The sequence below is a fragment of the Oryctolagus cuniculus genome, chromosome 20 (assembly GCF_964237555.1).
Source record: "Oryctolagus cuniculus chromosome 20, mOryCun1.1, whole genome shotgun sequence".
NCBI classification, from domain to species: domain Eukaryota; kingdom Metazoa; phylum Chordata; class Mammalia; order Lagomorpha; family Leporidae; genus Oryctolagus; species Oryctolagus cuniculus.
Genome location: NC_091451.1, coordinates 12831508 through 12854668, shown reverse-complemented (window position 1 = coordinate 12854668; position 23161 = coordinate 12831508). Strand labels below are relative to the sequence as shown.

The 23161-nt window shown below is 31.4% G+C and overlaps 1 protein-coding gene across 21 annotated transcripts in view; it reads right to left on the bottom strand.

The window, feature by feature from the left end:
• Positions 1–23161, bottom strand: part of GPHN (gephyrin) — a 566685-nt gene that overhangs the window by 190962 nt on the left and 352562 nt on the right. For 6 of the 21 annotated variants that reach the window (XM_070065103.1, XM_051826364.2, XM_070065104.1 and 3 more), the window contains 2 exons: positions 7297–7353; positions 5110–5181 (listed from right to left, as the gene is read on the bottom strand). The exons of 8 other annotated variants lie outside the window; for them this stretch is intronic. In XM_070065103.1, the coding sequence (XP_069921204.1) occupies positions 5110–5181; positions 7297–7353 (129 nt within the window). The remainder of the gene's footprint in view (positions 1–5109; positions 5182–7296; positions 7354–23161) is intronic. 7 more of the 21 variants (XM_070065105.1, XM_070065111.1, XM_070065107.1 and 4 more) reach the window with 2 other exon arrangements.

The window sequence follows — 23161 nt, the reverse complement described above, 5'->3', positions numbered from 1 at the left end:
CTTAAAAAACTAAAGTGATGAAATAATATCCAGAAGTTTTTGTTTATTATCACAAAAATTTGCTATTAAAAAGTATCACTGCCAAATACTGCTTTGAGGTAGTTTCTGAAATTTTTAGTAAATAGTTTAGTAAATATAGTAAAATACAGCCTCTTAAATGAAGAAGTTAAACATTTTTTCAACCATCTACATTTTCTTTAGAAGAAGCTAGTTAGAAACCTTACTGTGAAGGTTTATACTGTTTCTATGATTATATTCATAAAGTGGAAATTCTTCAAAACATTTGAAAGTCTTTTTTCCATTTTCTATTACTAGGGAAATTTACTTGTTAAGGAGAGATTTTATTTATTCAATTCTAAGGAAGACACATTCCTTTGTGAGCATGAATTACCTCATAGATGTATCATGCATGCTTCAATTGGTGTCTTAGGCTACTGTAAGTGATTTTCTAAGTATTTGAAGGGAATGCTTTTGGTTTCAAGCTCAGGATAGAATTTTCTTATTTCTCAGAATGACTAGACCTTCAAAACCAAATTAATTTTTTATATTAAGAGAATTCTAATACACAGTAGCAAAATTAGCCTACTTTCTAAAGAGATACTCCTAAAACTGATTCACTGCCATCTTCATGATTATTGTAGTCTGGTCATATTTATAAGACATTATCTAGCAACATTCTCAGGATATTACATAATTACTTTAAATAAAACAGTAAATAAACGCATTAGTAATATAAACAAATTCATAATGTCAAATACAGAAGGTTCAAGCAATATTCTGCATACAAGAACTAAAAGATATTGAAAGCTGCCCAAAGAAAGTAAACTCTACAAATAAACTGATGTTTTACTCATTTAAGGACTAATGTTCCAGCTCTTATTCCCCATTTATTCAAAGCTGGTTGCTTCAATCTGGATACCTTTTATATTTTTCAGTGTTAGATATTAAAGTATGATGTATCACATGATCATGTCAGGGTTTCTCTCTTAGCTGTATAGATATATAAAGTTTTAGGCAAGGTAACATAGGAAGTTTAGCAGAAATCAAAGTTGGTCATGGTTTTCAGAGAGATAGCTTTATCAAGACATAATGAAGTAATAAACAGAAAAACAAATTGTGTACAACTAAAAATACTCTAAAAACTCATTTTGCAAGAACCTTAGGAGAAGAAGAATAAGACAATTTATACTCTAAATTCCTCAGGGGATTCCAAAATGAAGAGCGATGTGTAATATATACTCTATCTGTATGATCGTTCCACACATGAAGGCTCAATAGTAATACCATGAGCAGGTGGACTGTGTGTGTGTGTGTGTGTGTGTGTGTGTGTGAGGTTTTTGGTGGTATAAGACAGAGTAGGTAGAGAAAACAATGTAAAAAGAAAGAATAAAATTATAAAGGTAGAAGAGCTCAGGGGAATGACTCTTAAACACATGCTTCCAATGAAGAAAATCTGAAACCATCCCCAGAAAAAGGAGCAGCTCTCGTTTTCTTAAGCTCTAAGACAAAGATAATTTCACAGACCTTATTACAGACTCTGCAGGTCAGATCATCTCCACAACTCTCCATGGCAGGGCACAATCAACTGTAGATTATATGGCCATGTTTCAATAAAATTTTATTTTTGGACTCTGAAATTTGAATTTTGTATAATTTTCAAATGCTATGAAATGTTCTTCTTTTGATTTTTTTCAATCCAGTTTGAAAATCATTCTTAGCTTATGGACTAAGAGAACAGAATTTGGGTTGATGTGTAGTTTGCCATCTCTTGAGTTATAGTATTCACTTAATAAATATAAAAGCATAAATTAGCCTCCAATTTTCTATTAAAATTATAAGAAAGTTCAGAACTAATGGTGGGATGAAAATATTGACATTAAAAGGTCTAAAACAATCACAATTATCTAATTCATTATTTATATTAGCCCTATTTCATACTAGCCCTATTCAGGCACTTAGGAATTTCTTAACATTTAAAAAATCACTCTTCAAAAGGTTTAGTACTTCCCGAATTTAGATATTTTCATAATACTTATGGAAAATAATTTTAAGTGATAATTCTTCTATTGACTGATTTTTCACTTCAAATATCATATTCCTTTATTTTTGTTAGCATACCAAATCTTTATAATTATCACATTCCTTCTATTTTGTCACTTCTCATCTTAACTTCACATATATACCAATAAACTGTCTTTCACAAGCCATAATTCCTTTTATTGTTTTCCAAAGCCTATAGATAAATAACATATTTGGTTACCTAAAATTTATCTGCATATATATTTGTAGCAGAACTGAAATTTACTACAACATTACACAGACTATATATGTGGATGAAATGCAAAATTGTGGCTTATGAATATTTTTACTCTTGTCTTTTCTGTTGTAACTTCATGAGCATTTATCACTTTTTTCTGAATATTTCATTTCAGATTTCCTTAAACTTCTTCCTCTTCAGGTACTTAGTTTCTTTGCAAGTTTACCTTGATTATATTATCTAAACAAAGTATTGGTCTACATTATCTTTATGGTTTTAAATTCTCGACACTGCACTCACTGGCCTTCAATCTTGTGCATCACTTTTAATATTTTTCCTACTAGGTTCAAATATATGTTTAAATAGGAAATTAACTTTCCTTTATGTGGTTTCATTCTTCAGTCATTATTTTCAACACTCATTATTGTAAGGATAGTGGTAATTTTTACAGTCATTAAATCAGGAAAACTTTGCTTAGTGCAGAATTATAAATTTATTATTAAAATTGCTAAAACCATATTTAGGGTTCAGAATGCTGCTTTGTACAATGCATTGAAAGATGATACACTCTGGATTTAGAAATCGATAATTTAACACATCTTAAACTTTTTTGTTCTAGAACAGTCATTGTAGGATGAAGAATATGTTTTCACATCAGGAATAAAGAAAATGTAATAGTATTCCAAAAATTACATCTTAGAATATTTAACTTTATATCACTGATTATCATTAATAAATAAAGGTGCAGGCCTCTTTCTTTTCTAAAAGATAATATATTTTATATATATCATTTGAAGTATTAATGACTTAATTGAATCCTTATCCCACAGTCTAAATGATGTCTCATTTGCTTCAACTATTAAATAAACTATTTCATTGGCAACATGCTTCTGAATCTTTTATCTTACTGAAATAGGCATCAGTTTTTCCAATGAATTAAAACACTTCTCTTGGGTGTGGATATTTACAATACATTTTCCCAAAATGGAACTGTCATTGTATGTCAATTTATCTAATTTTTTAAAAATCTGTTTTAACATTACATAGTTATGAAAATTATTTTTCTTTTAAGAAATAATTTCTAATATCTAAAACATTTTATGATGTACTTGAGAAACAGGAATTAAACATTTAGCTAAGCATTTGATTTGCAGGGTTGAACGCTCTAGAAAAGATACTATTTGCCTTTGATATTTTTTTACTTGTTTGATTTTTTATCTGGTAGTTAATGAGTATCTTACAATGATATGCCTCATCTTTAATAATTTTTAAGAAAAAGTAGGCAGAACACTGTTTCTGAATGGAATAAAATAAAAGATGATGATGGTGAGATTAGCCATTGTATACAAATATAGGAATTGAAAAAATAAAAAGTGGCATGAAACAATCCAATTTTTATGATTCTGATCCTACACTAATACCTTAACCGTATAGACTTAAGCAAGCATCAACTTACTAGTCTCAGTTTGATTGAAAGAAAAATGTCTCTTGTGACTGGTTAGGGAGGATCATGACACTAAAATAGATACATTAGAATATTTTAGTGGACTTTGGAATGATATTCAGATGTGTTCAAAGTGATTAGTTCATAAAATTAAAGCTAATCATTATATTAAATACAGAGCAATAACCTCTGGGTTATGCTTATGGGTGATCTTTTGAGTTTTTTAAGAAAAGGACTGGCTCACATATAGAGATAAAAAAGTGAGATACTTGCATTAACTTCCTCCTCTTTAAAAACACTTTGAGCTTCTGCAATCATAAATTTAATATAAAGACAGACACATGTAATATAAAGACAGACACATGTGTATATGGTATTTAGTAAAAAAAATCTGAAAATACAGAATTAACATGTCCATAATTTTATTCTATTTTGAAAGCTAAGACTATTTTAGCAAAAACCACAACAGAAATAATCTTTGGAGAAGTAAATCAGAAGCTAAAATTCACAGGGATTTTCTAGAAGCTCCAGGAATGGGATAACAGGACTAAGTCATAAATTATTTACTGCAATAATAGCCTTTTTTTTTTTTTGCCATATTCATTCCCTATACCACTTTAGGAATTGTACTTCCATTTTCTTAAAAAGTTACATTCAGAAGAAGGACCAAATATTCTAAACATCTGAACTATATATCACAAAAAATTGTTAGTACTGCAATATTATGCACACACAATGGGTAATTATAAGGTGCTGTTCTCTTTCAAAGGTTTTCTTTGGTATATTAGCCTAAGCTCAGGTCTTTTAAATATATCACTGGAAAGCATGTTTGGTGAAGACGATCACTGTTAATTTTCTTATTTTAACAAAAAAATCTTATAATAATTCCCAAAGAATCTGAGTTAACATAAGTCTATTAACTCAAGACAACTGTGTCTGTTGGCCAGTTTACTTTTGTTGATACTTAAATACTTGTCATTTTCTTTGATGACTGAAATTGAATCAAGACTGTACCACTGAGATGTACCCATAATTTACAATCCTGCTGATGCATCCAACAAGGGACAGAAGACACTGTCAATGGAAAAGGTCCAATTTTCCTGAGAAGATCCCCAGACAATCACGCTATTGTATAAGAAAAACTAATTTTGAAAGAAGATTTTTATTTCGCATTGGGGCCAAAACATTATTAAAATCAATTACAATGTTAGTGTGGCTGAAGGGTCCTCTACCCTGACAATTTAATCAATAATTCATAAATGTGAGCATGAAGCCGCAGCTAGAAAAGAAACAGGGGAGGGAAGAGACAGAAAGTAAAAAAGATGGAAATGAGAGGACAAACCAATCAGATTTGGAATTACCAGTCAGCAGAAGTTTAGGGAAAAAAAATCACCGAGTGAAATCGTACATTTACTCTGAGAGAGTATCCTTTCACATTGCCTTCTAGGTGATCTCTGAGCTCCTCCAGCTTTCGATGGAGCTACATGTAAACATCAGAAAATGAATTGAAAAAGCAACTTGTTCTCTTTTCAGTTTTCCTCTTAAAAATAAGATCATAGCAATACACATTTCTCACTGCCTTTGGCAAACATTTCAAAACATCAAAGGTCTTTGTATAACATCAAGAATACATGTTCAACAAACCTGTGACTAGAGAGCCAACATTTTCTTGGTTAATTACTGTATCTTTTCTCCCCACAGCATTTGAGAAAATAAATTCTAATACTATTTTCATAAACCCCTAAAGATTCACTTTAGAATTTTCTATTTGGTAGAAACAGGAGTAAAAATACATAACAATTATGAAATTTGTCAAATATACTTTGTTTCCCAAATAAAATTTTTGATTTAAGGTTGCATCTATATTGCAATAAACTAACTGAACTGTAAAACATATCTTTTGTTCTTAAATATATATGCATATACATAACTGTACTGTATACACTTAATAACAATAAACATATTTATAACTTGAAGTTCTTTACATCCATAGCTGATTTTAGAGATAGTTACACACACACACACACACACACACACTCGCACAAACAATCCAGTTTATAGCAGATGGTGCTGCTGTAATGGATACGATTTTCATCTTTATTTTACTATCAATAATCTTCCAAAAGTAATGCTTCATGTATCTTCTCACATGAATCTAAGTCATAATCCATATCTAAAAAATAATGGATTTATTTTCACTTAAAGACAAAGATAAAATCTGGTACCTCACATTCAGACAGTGAGGAATGCTACTGAAGTATCACATTTTTCTGACTGAATAATTTTAACTTTCCTAGTTTCTGAAACAAACACAATCAACACTTCCCCTGTGATTATCCTTAGAAAAATAACATTTTAATAAAATAGCTACCCACTAGAAAGTAGTATTACATAACAGAGAGGATGGCTTTCTGGTATAAAGGACAGAAACATAGAAACACACCTTCATTCATGTGCACTCATGTGTGTGCACACACAAATAAACAAATAAACAACAAAAAAGTAAAACTAAGAAGGCAGAGGAGACAAGGAGAGGAAAGAGTGTAGAATTATTGTTTCATAAATTGTTGAATGGAAATAAATTGGAGTAGTGTAAAATTTTGAAATAACTCAATATTAAGCCTCAAGGTAGTTATAGAATTTGGGGGCATTATCTAGCAGTTTGATTAATTTAATAAGTTATTTCTGCTGTAAGGCCAAATGGGATTGAGAAATGACAAAGTGGTTAATTTTGTTGGGGGGGTTCTTTTGTACATTTTTAGAATACAGCAAATTTTCTAACTTGCATTTATGGTGGCAGCATTAAAGGTGACTAATGACTTCAGTGTGATATGTTGTTTACTTTTTCAATTTGATTAAATATTAGAGGACTAAGTGTCCAAGATATACTGACCAAATGGATATTCAGCAACTAACAAATGGAACCATCAAATTAGAAATTTTTCAGTTATATATTAGCAAATTATATACACAAATTGCAAATATTTAGATATTTGTTTCAGTTGATTGTCATATCAATTTTTTAAACTTTAAAAACATAAAGGGTAGTTAAGAGTACATAAACACTATTACCTAAATGTTGGCTCATTTTACTAGTAATATAAAATTCCTTTCTAATTTTTAAGACTATATATACTCAATACATGTTACTGTCTCATAATTTGTTCTGGAATGAACTACAAATGGTGATGACATTAAACATTTAAATACTTCTTACAAAAGAGTTAGAAGGGGAAGATATATTAGTTCTCTGTGTAACAGGAACTTAACACACAGTCAGTGACATCAATCAGAGGAACGGTTTACTCTAGAACCCCAAATTATAGGCACCTGTAATGAGGCAGTTGCCCTTTCTCTTGTTTGTGGTGCCATTCAAAGCTAGTTATTTGGCAGCTTGCCTTCAGCTGGTTGCTCTATGTGTAGCTGAAACAAAAAAAATAAAATGACCCAACAGCCAATAAAAATATTAAAATAAAAAAAATGGGATGGTGAAAAATGGAAAAAGCCCCCTACCTCCCCCGCCCTCCAAAAAGGAAGAAGTGTAGGCTATAGACGAAATCTTGCCAAAAAAAAAAAATGTTAGAAACATATTTACTTTGAGGGATCCAACTCTACTAGCAACTCCTTTGCTTTCATCCGGCCGTCTAATTTGCTACAATGAGGGAAGATGGGTAAAAGAGACAGAATAAAGAAAAAGTGAACTTAAAAAATTTTCTACACATTAGTAACACATGCAAGAACATCAATTCTCTATTTTAGGTACATCTTAGGATGTAAGAAGTTAACTAACTTATAGGCTGTATGACATGCTCTGCAAATAGTCTGGGCACTAGAATTCAGTCTGTTTCAGGACTATTCCTGAGATGAGGAAATTGGCACTTACTTTTGGTTATCTTGGGGACTTCTGATGAAGCAGTATCTGGAGTAGTATTACATTTGCATTTGGCTTATGAAAAACAAAGAATTAAAAATATACCTATGCACTCTTCCAATGTTTTGTATCTGTTCCATTTCAATATCAGAAAACATTATTAGCATGACTAGAAACACGAGTGTTTTCTAGGTGAAAAGATCAGTCCTGACAAGCATCATTCTTGAAAAGTGACAGAGTGAAGCTCCTCTACTTGTTGACCCAAGCACTGAGGCTGCTCAGCTGTCACTGAGATTATCAATTAAACAATTGTGCTGCCCAAATAGAAAATTTTAATGCCAGACCAATATATTCACTCCCTCAAAGCTTTCTGTTATCCCAAATGAATTTTCCTTTTAGGTAAGGTAGGGAAAATAAAAAATAAAATCGCTGTTTTTAAAACTTTTTCACATCACTATATAAAAGAGCAACAGAAGATTCTTAACACCAAGTGTTTTATTAAGTAAGGTATTTTAAAACAGAGCTCTAATAAGAACTAATGTTTTATTAATTTAAGGAAGCAAGCCAGGCACAAAAAGGGTGAGAAAAGGAAAGAAGCTTCAGGCCATCGCACAACGATGGTCTCAATTCAAACCGGCACAGATGGAGTTGGCTGCGATGCTCCCTCTCATATTAGGATACAAAGGAAATATCAGTGTGATGCCAAGTTCCCGGCACTAAAGTCCTCAGAAAAAATAAGAAATCTGATCATAATACAAAATTTCATTTCCTGAAGCAGGATGTATAGACTGTCTTACCCGTTTAGGACACTTCTGATAGCATATGGATTACTGCTGAAAAATACTACGGAGAAAAATGAATTTGTTTTGAAAAAACACGTTTTTGGCACAGAGGAACTGCATCAACTTTCGGCTTGATATAACAAGTTTTTACTATTTCTTTAGTATTAGCCATTATTGTAAAAAAGACAATCACTAATTGTCACTCTTCTTACTCACACAGAATAGTCAAATTTACAAACAATGAATACTAATTAGAATGTCAACACCTTCTAAGAGTGGACCTCCTGATGGAGACTGTGTTCATAATACCTCCTCATTCTATTATGCTATTTCTTTGCTAATAGGGAACAGCTTTATATCAAAAGTGGTTTTCCATCTTAAATGGAAATTCACAGTAACTGGATAATAAAATAGACTTGGTAGTTTCCTATAAAAATATAAATTCAAATGCCTCATGCTGCTTTCTGAAAACTTACAGAAACCATTACGATTTCTGAAATGTTATATATCAACAAGTGAACATTTACTAGATTTTATTTGCCGAAGGCTTAAAATAATATTAAGTCCAGCAACATGAGATATCTTCTTCAAGATTAAGGAACAATATCCCAGTTCAAAATTTCTGGTTTGAAAGTGTATTTCCTTAATAGGCTTGGAAATAAATGGGCTAGTAAAAAGTTGATGCTTATAAGAGGATGTATATGTATATATTAAAATCTCCATTTTTGTTTGTCCATCTGTATAAGAAATTTTGTTACTGTATTTATAGATGAAGAAATTCTTCTATACCATTTCCATTCCAAATGCAAGTACAAGTTCATAAATTTACAGAAGAAAATGTAAAAAGAAAAAAAGATAATCATCACTGAACTGTGAATTTGAAAAGCAGGCTATAAGATTGATTTAAATAGAGACTCTGAGGGAGCAGATAGCTTATAATGTGTGACATCAATTTGCTATACACAACTCTGTCTTTGAAACTTTCATAGGAGGAAGACTTTAGAAAATCATTGTGGTTTTTAAAATTGGATGTGATTATAATTCAAGTTTCATTTCATTTTTTGTGGCTCCTGAAGCATATAATAATATCTAATTCTGAAAAAATTCATAAATTTGAAGATCTGTTTCTATACACTAAAATTTGAGAAACAAGGAATAGTGAAATCAGTGATGAAATTAATGTAATGTTCTCATTTTAGTCAACCTTTCATCATCAATTAGCATAGATAAGATATTCATAGCTGATCCAAATGACTAATTACTATTATTTTGGATAAGAATTTAAAAGAAATCACAAAAGATTAACATTTACATAAGATGAATTAATTTGCTTTTCATGATAATTATAAAAGCTGGCTGCTTTTATACATGCTTTTCTATGAGGCTAAACATTCTTTATCAATAGCTAAGAGAGTTTAAATTATTAGTTTTCATATAGGATGAATTTCCTTATCTGAAATGCTTGGGTCCAGAAGCGTTTCAGATTTTGAAGTTTTTTTTTCATTTTGATGCACACTTTTGAGCATCAACATGACATGCAAAAGGTTTTGGATTTTCACATTAGTGATGCTCAACTTATATCAAACATAGGATGAATGCAATATAAGTGAACTTTGAGAAGAGGATATTAAGAACTGTGAGGATCATGAGTCAGCTGAGATTACTGGTTTACAAACATAAGTTGAAAATTAACATGTTTATAGCAAAACAAAAAATATCATTGATGATTTCATCAACCTGAAGAAGGCTTTCACTGAGTTTGTTAAAAACTATTAACTATAGGATAAAGAACATTTAGATCTTCTATTCAGTCTCTTACCCAGCCTGAATATATTTAACAAACTTTCCACTAGAAACAGCCTGAAAATATAGCATTACACTATATCATCTCTTTTGAAAATTCTAGGAATCTTTATGGATTAATTATTGAGGAAATTACTCCCAGAGATCAATTTCTAGGATGCAAACTGTAAAGCAATAAAGTGACTATGCTGTTTTAGTTACATTTTTGTAAGTATTTGGATTTGGAAATATCATGCACCAAAAAAAAATTGCCTGGATCTTAATCTAATACGTGGCATTGATCTCTTTTGATCTGGCCCAATTTTCTGAAACTGAGCTCACTGTAAAGTCATTTCTCTTACTAACAAGGTAGAGATCTATCCTGCCCTACCCTCACCTCACTTGTCAAATAGTAATTATAAATTACATTTTCACTAGAACTAATACATATTTTGGAACAGAAAGTCAATTTTATATTATTAAAAAATAAAATATGAAGCTTCAATAAAATTTTAGGTTGTGGCAGCCGCATTAAGGGAGGCTTCTATGTTATCAGATATATGCATTTACAATTCTCTTTAGTTACAAGATGTTTGGTGAAAATGTTTTAGAACAGGTTGCATATTTTGTATTTGTTTATTTTACCAAGGAAGGAATTGAGTTAAGAGAGTTCAGTGGCTTTCTGAACACACTAATTATTAAAAAAAAGCACAGTAGATATTAATTTCTAATTTTCAAGTTTTTCATTAAATTGAGGCTCTCGCCTCTGGAATGAGTAACAGATCTACTTTTTTCCCAATTATATACTTTATATTGGTTTAGATAGACAAACATTTCAGCTTCTTAGTTTGTTTGCTCTAAGTATATCATCTTGTAAAAACGTTTTGCTTAAGAGTTCAACATTTAAACAAACTCCCATAAGTAATGAAATACTTTTGGGATCTAGTGAGTATTTCACTTCAGTATATTATTCATATTACATTATTCAGCCCTTTGGATAAAATTTGTGCCTCATTGTATAGCAACTCTGTTTCACTCATGATTTATTAAGTCAAAGCAAAAAGAGACAAGAGAACTAAGAATTATACAAATGTGTCAATGAAAAAATAATTAATGTGTTTCTGGAGGAAAGGCAATATGAGTATAAAAATCAATGAAAGTATAAAAAACACCAAGTGAAGTTACAAAGAGTAATGAAGAAATGAGAAGTCATAAAATAGCATCCTTGTAGCGTAGCAAGTTACAGATCTTTCATATACCCCTGCTCTTGCATATTTGAAGGCTTTGATTCTTTATCATCTATTAACATTTGTAATTATTTACTTATATTTTATTATATGATTGCAATTTTGATCCTTATATTCTAGAATAGCTTTGAACCCATAGACAATATAATGTCTGCAAAATGAGACATTTTTAAGTAAATTATTACTTGCCACTAGCCAGAGGATAATTTTATCAATGTTTTTTTTCTTCCTCAAATTTTTAAATCTGTCAAAAAGATACTACAAATTAGCTATATTAAAATAGATGACTTTTAAATAGTATATTATATGTTATTAATAATTTTTATTGGTTGTGTTTTAGAAAAGAATGTTTATCTTTGAATTTCCATTGAAATATGATATAATTTCCTACTCAGCAGGATTAAGATGCTTATTCTGGATATAAACAGTTATAAGTAACTAGAGTTGGCTCTATAAAGATTTACTATAAATCTGAAAAGTGGGCAAAAGGACATCTCTATCATGACTATGTCCTAATTTAAAAACAAAAACAAAAACCTATTTTCCTGATTATAAAAATAATATACTTTGCAAAAAGTAAACTATGGGTCCGTCCCTAAGCAGCTTTGTTTACTTTTAAAAACCATATTATTATGTTTCTCAGTCATTAAATATTCTGAAAGGTATGATTTTCTAAGATTATAGAATATCTGTATCTACAAGTTATTTAATATAAGCATTAATTGTGGTAATTTTTCTCTAATATAAACATGCTGTGCTAACTTTGTATGTAGTCTTTGATGGCCTTTCTAGTAATTTCTTTTGGATAAATTTCTAGAAACAAAGTCACTGGCTAAAAAAAATCAAGGTCATTTCTCTTTTTCTGTAAGGTATAATGCATTTCAAGCAAATGACTTATTTGCTTAAAAGGTTACACAAATTTATATTCCTATCATTGTGAATAATAATATTCATGACACTGCTCATTACAGCATTGATGATTTCAATTTTAAAATAGTTATCAATCTTGTTGCAAAATTTGTATTCCTTTAAAATGTAGATTTCTAGTGAGGGTACTTTTTTCATGTATTTATTTGACCACATATTTCTTTTATGAAATGTGTTTTCCTGTCTTTAAAGCATGTTATTATTTTCTGTACAAGATTAGAAGAGCACCTGAGGACATCAACTCTTCATCTATTAAATTTGTTGTAAATATTTTACTTTCACATCAGCTCCACTATAAGCTCCTTGAGGCAAATGTTATTTAATCTATTCATTGCTATATCTATCAATGCCTAATATAATATTTGACACATAATATGTAGAAAACACATTCACTGAATGACTTCTGAATTATTATTATTATTATTATTATTTTAATAAAAACAGAATGAGAAGGAAAAGAAGATAGTCCTGAAATTTTGGGCCAGAAAATATCTGACTAATTTCAGAATACATATCATATAATTTGATCAAAAAAGCTTTCTTCCTTTATTAGTTTTTACTTTGAAAGGCAGAGAGACTAAGAGAGACAAAGAGAGAGACACAGAAACACAGACATAACAGAGAGAGCTCTTACATCCTCTGATTCACTCCCCAAATGGCTGCAACATTAGGAGCTAGGCCAGGCCAAAGCCTGGAGCCTTGAACTCAAATCCAGGTTACCTAACATAGGGCCATTACCTGCTGCCTCCCAGGTCAAGCTTAGCAGGAAGCTGGAATTGGAAGCAAAACTGGGATTCAAACTCAGGCACTTGATTAACAAATATGGGGATCTAAAGTGGTGCTTTAATCATTATGTCAAATGCTTACACCTGTATAATTTTAAAATATGAAGAGCTAGAGAACAGTTTAATTTAAAATATACTCTCTTCTAAATTTCTCAATGGGCATGGCCAGTTAATTACATGGATTTGAATCATGCCTATATCTAATGTATTTTGCTGCTAAAATGTTGGCACAGGTGATGTTTCTTGGTCTGCTTTCATACAATGTTAATATTCTTAATTTCACTTTTTCTTGTATTTCTAAATTCACTTCCCTCTCTGCTTATCACCTGAATAAAACTACTGGGCACTGAAAAAAATCAGTATTCTGTTTAACAGACATAACGTTGACCTAAATGAGAACGATCTCAAGTGAAGTTACAATATTTTTAGTTGACAACCTCAAACATTATGTACTAGCTGAAATAAATAAGTGTAAAATAATTGTATGTGAATTAGATTTCAATAAATATGAGAACAAGAAAAATATTCAGTTGGTTTAGGAAGTATGCTAAAAATAGAATTATAGCCTTACAAAGGACTTTAGAAGCTATTTAACATCTTCTTGTTATAGCTAAAGAAACTGCTGGTTCTCAAGTTACAAAGAAGCAAACTTGGGGGTTGGTTCTCATTATGTACTGCCTCTAGTGCAATACTTTCATAATCAATGTTGTTAGCTTTTCAAAAGTTCTGGGTTCATGAATTTTACATGCTGCCAGTAAATCAGTCAAACGCAAATACTAAAACTGTTTCTTCCAATATCTCATTAAGATGAATTAATGAAGATGCAATACTGATCTATTCCTGGTAGCCATGTAAGCTATATTACTCATGAGACAAAAGATCTGCATATAATTTCCACAAAGGTATAATTAGTATAATTATATACAAGTTAAATTTAATTAGGAGAAAGTTCCAAAACATTCACTTCCAGAAGATTATCTATACTGAAAAATATCCAGAATAAAAGCTGGTGAAAAAGCTATGTTACCTCTATCAATTAATAAACAATAATCAAAATAACATTCTCGAACAGGGGTGGGTTGTATGAGGCCTGTGAAATCATTAGGTCTGGCACTGCAGATGGGACTTGAAATTCAAGAAAGTTATAGCAGGCTGATTTTCAAGTTGATAATTCTGTATGGCCCACAAATGGTGTTATAAATATCCACTTAGCCTTTTGCAGAAAAAAGCTTCCTTACCCCCATTCTAGAAGATAATTTAAAACATTTAAAAATGACATACAAAGATATTTATATTACTAAGTGTACAAATAGGTTCAACTACTATAGACAGTTTAACAATAGCTAATATTTAGTGAGTATTTATATTTCAAAATAGTGCTAAATGATTCATATACATTTAAAAATTCTTCCAACAACTCTTTAAGGCAAATAGTATTATTATTTTTATTTAACAGATGAGATACTTAGAGGGAAGTACCTTCCTGAAAATCATACATCTAGGGCATGGAAAAGGTGAGATTCATCCCCAGGCTTGTCAGACATTAGAATCTAGACTCTTAATTACTGCCTTGCCATTATGATAAAATATTTGAATGCACAGAAAAATGAGAATTATATACAGCAAAATTTTAACAATGGTTATTTATGTAGAGCATTTTACAACAACATTTTTCTCATATGAGTTTCCTAAATTTTTTGCAATGAACATATTTTATTTCTTTAAAATAAGAAAGAGACCATGCCAATTTTAGTTTGTCTTAGCCATAAAATATTAATTCTATAGCTAATAATAACTGTTTTCTGTATCTTTACAGGTATCAATTTTCACTTGAAAGTTCAGATTTCAGAGTGGCAATTATACATTTCATGGTTAGCTTCAGTGAAAAACATTGTTCTGTGAACACTAAATACTTAGAAAGGGATCAATAAATTCCATTTTCAATTATCATTAAACACAAAAGCAGAGGGGACATTTAAATCAAAGAAGGAACAGTCACGAAAGTGGAATCCTATATACGTAGTATAAAATCATAATAAAACCACTAAAAATAATTTGCAAACACAGTGTTTACAGTTGAAACACACTGTTTTCTAATTTCCATTTTATTAAAATATAAAATATTGTGCCACACTGGGTAGCACCTTTCTCATTAGAAAAGGAAGTAAGAGTACTATATTTTCTTTGAAGTCTCAAAATTCTGTTTTGCTCAGAAACTATGATAAACAGCAAGACAAACATGCAAAGGGAAACTAGATGTTAATGAACTAGAGCAGAAAACAGATTTCAAATGTCTATGGGAGTCAGGAATGTAATATAAATGATAAAATAGTCTGGAGGGTCTAAACAATGCCAGCTGAGCATAAACATATGTCAGCACTAGGAAATACTGCAAATTTGTTTTTTATTTGAAATTTCCCAAATTTTAAATGTGCAAAACTAATTTTTCAATGAGCCATCTGAGTGAGTCAGTGGATGGGGAATTGCTGTCTCTCTGCCTTTCAAATAAAACAGAAAATGAGCTATCCTTTATAAAATTATTTTCCAACAATTCAGGTATTACTTAAAAGAGGGTAGAAGACAGGATATCCTGGGAAAACATGAGATGTTAGCTAGACATGGAAGAAACATGACACTGAAAATAGAATTAGTTAGGAATTACAATTTCTGGTCTTGTATCTTCTAAGATTATGAAGTTTTTTTCACTAATCTAGAATCAACCTAGAATATACTCAGAGTGAACTATTTTTTAATGCTTAAGCATGTTATTGCTAGTTATTTACATAAAGGATCAGATCTGTTTGAGAATACCATTCCAATATCCTCTCTATGGTAAATATGGAAAAAATAAAGCTCAACATACCTTATTGTGACTCAGAATATTTTCAGGAAACTTGAACGTGTTGCTGATTTATTTTATCAGTGGTTCTTCATGATTCATGAAAAAAACCCTTTCAAGGGGTCCACAAGGCCAAAATTACTAGTATTACCAAAACATTATTTGCATTTTTCACTAAGCTGAAATTTGTACTGATGTTTCAAAAGCATTGGTGGACTGAAACCTCATTGCAAGTAAAGGAAGTGGATGTAAGTAGTATGAATAGTCATATTATTCACTGCCATGTGGTAACATTTTTTTAAAAAGGCTAGTCTCATTTAGTACTTATCCTCAATGAAACAGTAAGTATCAATTTAATTAACTAAAAGTTGACCTTTGAGTATGACATAATGGGAAGTATAACTAAAATACTGCTGCATCCTGATGTTGTCTGTCTCAAGGAAAAGTGCTTATGAAAATGTTTGAGTTGTAGATTGAATTTGTCAGTTTATTTTTAATATATATGCATATTTTTATTTGAGAGGGAGAAGGAGACAGGAAAAGGAGGGCGAGGGGAGATGTGGAGGGAGAGGGAGGGGGTGGGAGAGAGACAAATCCCTATTCTGTTAACTTCCCAAATGCCTGCAATAGCCTGAGACTGAGGGTTTGAAGCTCGGAGTTGAGAACTAATTTCAAGTTTCGCATGTGGATGGCAGGACCCAATCACCTGAACCATCACCACTACCTTCCGGAGTCTACATCAGCAGGAAGCTGGAGTCAGGGATCAAATCCAATTACTCCAATATGGAACAACGGTATCTTAACTGGCATCTTACATTTTAGGCCTACCTCATGTTTCTAAACTATCCAGTGTATACACAGGATATCATTTTTACTTGAAAGAATGAAAGAATAATTAATCAACTATTATTATTCAGACTGAGATGCTTTCTAGACACCTTCATGAAAATGAACAAAGTTTGCCTGTCAATTAAAGGAAAATCAACAGGAAAATGTATGTCAGCCACCATCAGCTTCATGGTTTCCAATACTTCCCAATGTGGTGATTAGATTAACAAAGATGATTTTGATATAATGAAGTATGTCAGCATTTGGAAGAATTATATTTTCCAAATGGCCAATATGTGTGTTCTAAAATCATGCTTGTGTAAAAGTTTTTTCAAAGTGCAAGACTGACCACTAAATTTTACTGCATCAGAGCCCTGAATGGTACTAGATAGGTTTTCGTATCCTACATTTCAACTATCTTTAATGGAACAAAAATTGTAAATTCTTGGTGTAGTATCAAAAAATAGTCACAATCATCTGAAAATGCTAATAAAATAAACTTTCCTTTTCTAATAACATATCTTTGTGAGGCTGGTTTGTTTTTTTCATATTCTTCAATAAAAACAGCGTATTAAAACAGACTGAAAGAAAGCAAATGTGAGAATTCAATTGCTTTGCATTAAGTCACACATCAACATGTATTTGAAAAATGTAAAACAATTGCTAGATTTGACCAATAATGTTGAGAGAATTATTGCTTAATCTTTCCCAGATGGGCAATAAACTTTGTACAAGAGAAAAATAAAGTCTAGGTTCAGTGAATATATTTTTGATTTCAATAATTTAGTAGTTCCCAACCTTTTTGTTGTTCGTTGATTCTACATGTAGAACTGGAATTCATCAATTTCTAAAATGTCATTAACAGTTGATCATATAATAATACACTAGTGTTGATATCATTTGAGACAAAAGTAAAAAATTTCATTTTGTTGAATTTTACTGAATTTGCTTATGCTCTTAAAAATAATTTAAACACACACACACACATACACACACACAGAACCTCAACTTGTAGGCACAAGTTCATACCTTTACTTAGTTTAGAATTGTAGCAAATACGTGAGATTCCCCAGAGACTTGGGAGTCTCAGGTTTTGCCAATAAACTAGCCAACTCTCATTCTGGTGTTTACAAAGGAAAGTGGTACAAATATGTTATAGTTTGTAAAACTAAACATTACTAGCGTAGAATTTCACAGAGAAAATTATGTTGATACTGGATCAATAGCATCACCTTTATGGGTAAAGGAAATCAAAACTTCCTTTCAAACTCACACATTTAAGACCATGAGTTAATAGTCTATCCAGATTATTCTAATTCCTTTGGCTCAAAGGACAAAAATAGAAACCTACAAGGACTCACAATTTTTCAAATTGGATGTGAGATAAGACATTAGTGTATTAAAGGGACATCCTTTCACATAAAGATATTTCAGCACATTTACTTTTAAGTCATTATATGAACTTTAGTGAAATTAGATACTGCAGGTGTTTACATTTTTGTTCTAAAGGGGGAAAACCCTCAACTTACTGGTTAGTCTGGGCATAAAATTCTAACTTTTAAGGTAAAGGGGAATATGTGGCTAAAGATTACATTCTCTTTTTAAATGTCCAAGTTCAAATAAGTAGGAAATAAAAAACTAATAGAAAATTGATCAATAAAATGTTTTCTATTTTAATAATGTCTGAAACAAACATCAACTAAAGGGCAAAACTGATCAAAAGTTTGGATTTTTTTCTTTTGTTCCGATTATTATTTTGTACCTCAAACCTCTTAACTTGATTTTTAAATAGAGATTCTGAGAGATGCTGCTGTCCTTAGTTGTGAATAATGTTCACTCTAAAAGAGAATTTATGTGTTAGAGAATTATTATTTCAGCACATCCTTTTTAGAACACTATCACCATTTTAGAACGCAAGTTCTCTAGATAAAGCCTACATTTCTTTAAATAGAATCCACATATGATTTTATTTCTTTGGCTTAGGCACTATTCTATTTAGGGTGATGAAAAACTAAAAATCCCAAATTTGTTCTTAAGACATACAATGTATCAGGAAACAAGAGGACTGAAAATCATTCATTCCAGTCAGATTTCATTTAAAAGAAAATATCTGACATAAAAATGCCTTTTTATCTCATATGTAATAAAATGTTATTTCAGCAAGTAAATATTTGCTGGAGAAAATGCTATTTTATTAATAATTATTTAGAAAAGCTGATGTATGGTAGTCTTCATTAGATTGTAATTCACATAGAGAAAAGAAATGAAAACATGGTATATTTTATAAATCTTTCTCTCACTAAAGCTGGAGAATCTTAAAGGATGAAAGGACAATCTAGAATACTTTACTTCAGTATACATACAAAATGTGAATCCAAATGATGTTTAACATTATAGTTGTTGACCTAGAGAAGTAAATGCAAACACGAATTTAGAGATCTATAGTCTAGTGATAAAGGACATAGAGAAAAAGGTTGGAACAGTTAGTTTTGAATCAATTCTTGGTTATTTAACCATTGAGTTCTCACAAACTAATTTAAGTGTTTTTGATGATTATTTCCATAATATCCTGTACTCCTGCTAATAAATAATAATATTTATTATACTTTATTATAATTTATAGTGACTTATTTTATCTGTTTAAAGGAAGGAACAGTGCTAACAGGCTCACTTGTTTCTGCACCATTAGAAAAGACTTACTTAATTTAATGAACTAACACACTCTCAGGGAGACAGGGATTTTAAGTCTCTCAACAGACATGAAGCTGCTCAGAAAAGTTAAATGACTTGCTTAATCAAATACGGTTACTAAGAAAAGAAACAAGCCTTTGAATCCAGGACTGCTGCTGTTAAGTCAGGTACCCTTTCTAGTGCTGGTCATTCATGACTAAATTATATTTCTGATGTAAAGAAAATACATTTAAACATATATTTCTGCACATGACATTCTATGATGTAGAAAGGGGATACGTATGGGGTTTTGCCAACACTAACATGTACTGGACTCTAAATATTAGAACCAATATGCAGTAACAATAAAGATGTCCAACTCAAACTGTATTTCCATATTTTGTGTTGAATACTATTCCTTGGATGTCTTACACAAACTTCAGGATGTCTTACATGTACTTCAGAATGTACACAAAGTCAAAATGCACTACCCTTTTACTCTCAAAACTTGCTGGTATTTTATATTCCTTATAACATCATAATTATCCAATTGCTCAAATTAGAGCAAATCACTTTTGTTTTCTTTTGCTTCAAATTTCTATGTTATAAAAATTAAAATAACTAACTCACCTAAAACAGAGGGAAGTATCAAAACCTATGACCTTGATATATGACTCAGTGAGGAGAGGCTAAAAAAATCATTATCTAACATAAAGAAATTGAAATTTGAAATTGGAGTTTGAAGTCAGTGGAGACTGTATCTGACAATATCTGTCATTGAAATTAAAGCACTTATAAGAACACATATTGGCTGGTGCCGTGGCTCAATAGGCTAATCCTCCGCCTTGCGGCGCTGGCACCGGGTTCTAGTCCCGGTAGGGGCGCCGGATTCTGTCCCAGTTGCCCCTCTTCCAGGCCAGCTCTCTGCTATGGCCCGGGAAGGCAGTGGAGGATGGCCCAAGTGCTTGGGCCCTGCACCCCAGGGGAGACCAGGAAAAGCACCTGGCTCCTGGCTTCGGATCAGCACAGTGCGCCGGCCGCGGCGGCCATTGGAGGGTGAACCAACGGCAAAAGGAAGAACTTTCTCTCTGTCTCTCTCTCACTGTCCACTCTGCCTGGCAAAAAAAAAAAACAAAAAAAAACAAACAAACAAAAAAAAAGAACACATATTTTAAATTTAATTAAGCAGTCTTATCTTTCACATACTATTGAAAGTTTTAGCTATAGCGTTCTTGATTGGTGTCCACTGCCTTTAAAGCAGTCATTATTGCTATATATAATTCATTAAGCCTCTATCCAACACCAAACCTCATGTTAGGATTTTATTATTTGTTTTCACCCGCAGTGAAATGTTACTTCTTGGAGGGCCTTCTCTGATCAGCCTATCTAGATGAGGTTCTCCTGCTCTTCTTCTCCCTGCCCTGTTCCTTCCTTTCCTTCCCTTCCCTTCCCTGCACTGCCCTCCTCTTCCTCTATTCCTTCTTTTTTTAAAGATTTCTTTATTTTTATTTTATTTGAAAGGTACACACAGAAAGGGAGATTGAAGGGAAAGGGGGATGGTGTTCAATCTGCTTTTTCACTCCACAAATGGCCACAATAGCCAGGGTTGGGCCAAGCTGAAGCCAGGAGCCTGAACTCCAGCTTGGCCTCCCACATGGGTGGCAAGGGCTCAGTACATGGACCATCATCTGCTGCAAGGAGCTGGACTAGAAGCACAGTAGCCAGGACTGGAAATGGCACTCTGCCATGAATGCCAGCGTCATAACTAGCAATCTAACACACTGTGACACAATGCCAAGTATCCCTCCTGCTATTATTTCTATCAGTACATCTTTTACATGTACTTAAAAATATGATTATTAAGTTATAGTGAAATTTTAATTATTAAAATTTCTTGTTTACCTACTCATTTATGTTAGTAAACTCCCAACTAAACTGTAAACTCCAGGAACCTAGATGGAGACTGTATCTGACAGTATCTGTCATTGAAATTAAAGCACTTATAAGAACACATATTTTAAGTTCAATTAAGCAGTCTTATCATTTATAAGAGATTTTTATTAGAAAGGATAATTTGACATCTTTTACTTCTTAAAATATCAATATTTAAAGTATCTAGTGGTATTATATTAGTATTCTAATTCATCATTTAAAGTTTATTTTTAAAATTAACAACAAAGTAATAAATTCCCAGAATTCCAGTGCTAGAAAAAATCATATAAAAGGAACACAATTTTATTCCTGGATAAAAACACAGTGCTTCATTTGAATTCATTGTCAGTTTGAATATTTGAAAATATCAAGACAAGCTACTTGTTTTTCAAAAGTTTTACAATAAGTAAATTAATTCAATAAATGTTAACATTTCTAGTGCTTTACTTTGGAGGATGTGGAAGTGCTGAGTGATTTTGAAAATTGTATGTGATATCTTCTTTGTAACTAAGATGTAATTACAATGCTTATAAAGGCTTAAGAACTACTATATAATTTGGCCTAAGATATTTCCAAAATACTTACAATCACAGTATGTTATCACAGAAAAACAACAGAAACTTGGATAGTTCTGTATTCTCAATATTTAGGCCTAAATATTCAGTGAAGTAAATATCTTAGAGTGGATCTAGCTTTTACTTTTAATTATTTCTCAAATGCATTTAGCTTGTACAGTTGGAATTGAATATAGACAAATCATGGCATTTTTTAAAAAATAACTTAAAAGACAGATGAAACCTTGGTTTTCCCAACCAGGGTTTAAGAACTCTGATTTCATTCAGTTGCAAATGTAGCTGACTGGTACCCAGTTGGCAATGAAATGCACTTTACATATAGAATGTTCTTATAGTTTTTCTCCAGTGAGATTTACGACCTCATTTAGATGACAAAAGTAATCTATTATTTTTGACATATGTCTAAAAAACAGTGATATACAAGAGTTAATACTCTGAAGACTTTGTTGGGAAGGTTTTATTACAAAACATATAACAAATTGCACTGCCACATCTAGAATGTTTGAGATCACTTTTAGTCAAATGTAATTTGTAATATTCATAAAACTGATAAAAAGCTGGAATTGAGGAAGATACCAACATAGGTGCTTAAATTTGATGATAGACAAAAAGCTACAGTTTGAAAAATTAACTGTCAGATCCTTAGAGTAAATTTAATATACAGCCTGATATCTTAGTTCTTGTGCTAGTAAATAAGAAGGAAGTTACTGTTAACCTTTTAATAGCAATATGGGATCTATCACATAAAGAACCTGAAAGCACAAAGGACTAACTGATTCAGGAGAGAGATTCTAGGAGAAGGCAATCACAACAATAATTAAGGAGGCTAGGTAATTTATCAAACACATGAAGATGTAGGCAAGAAACAAATGTCTAATCCTTTCTCCCATTATGATTCAGTGATAAGCATATAAAAATAAAGACGAAAAAACTCCCTCCCTCAAAGGTTGGCATTAAAACTTTCTTTCTAATAAATTTAGATTTGTTTCCAAATATTAGGCAGCCACATTCCAAGTTGAATATATTTGAAAAAATTTGGAATGATACTAGAGCTGGGAGCTACCCCAGACTGGACAAATTAAAACAAAAACAAAAACAAAAACAAAAACAAAAAACAACCTTTGGTGATAGTATTTTTTTAATCTTGTTGTTTAATGGCCAAAAATACACTTATTCTCAGTATAAATAATTTTATATCTATACTGATGAGTATGGTTAAAAA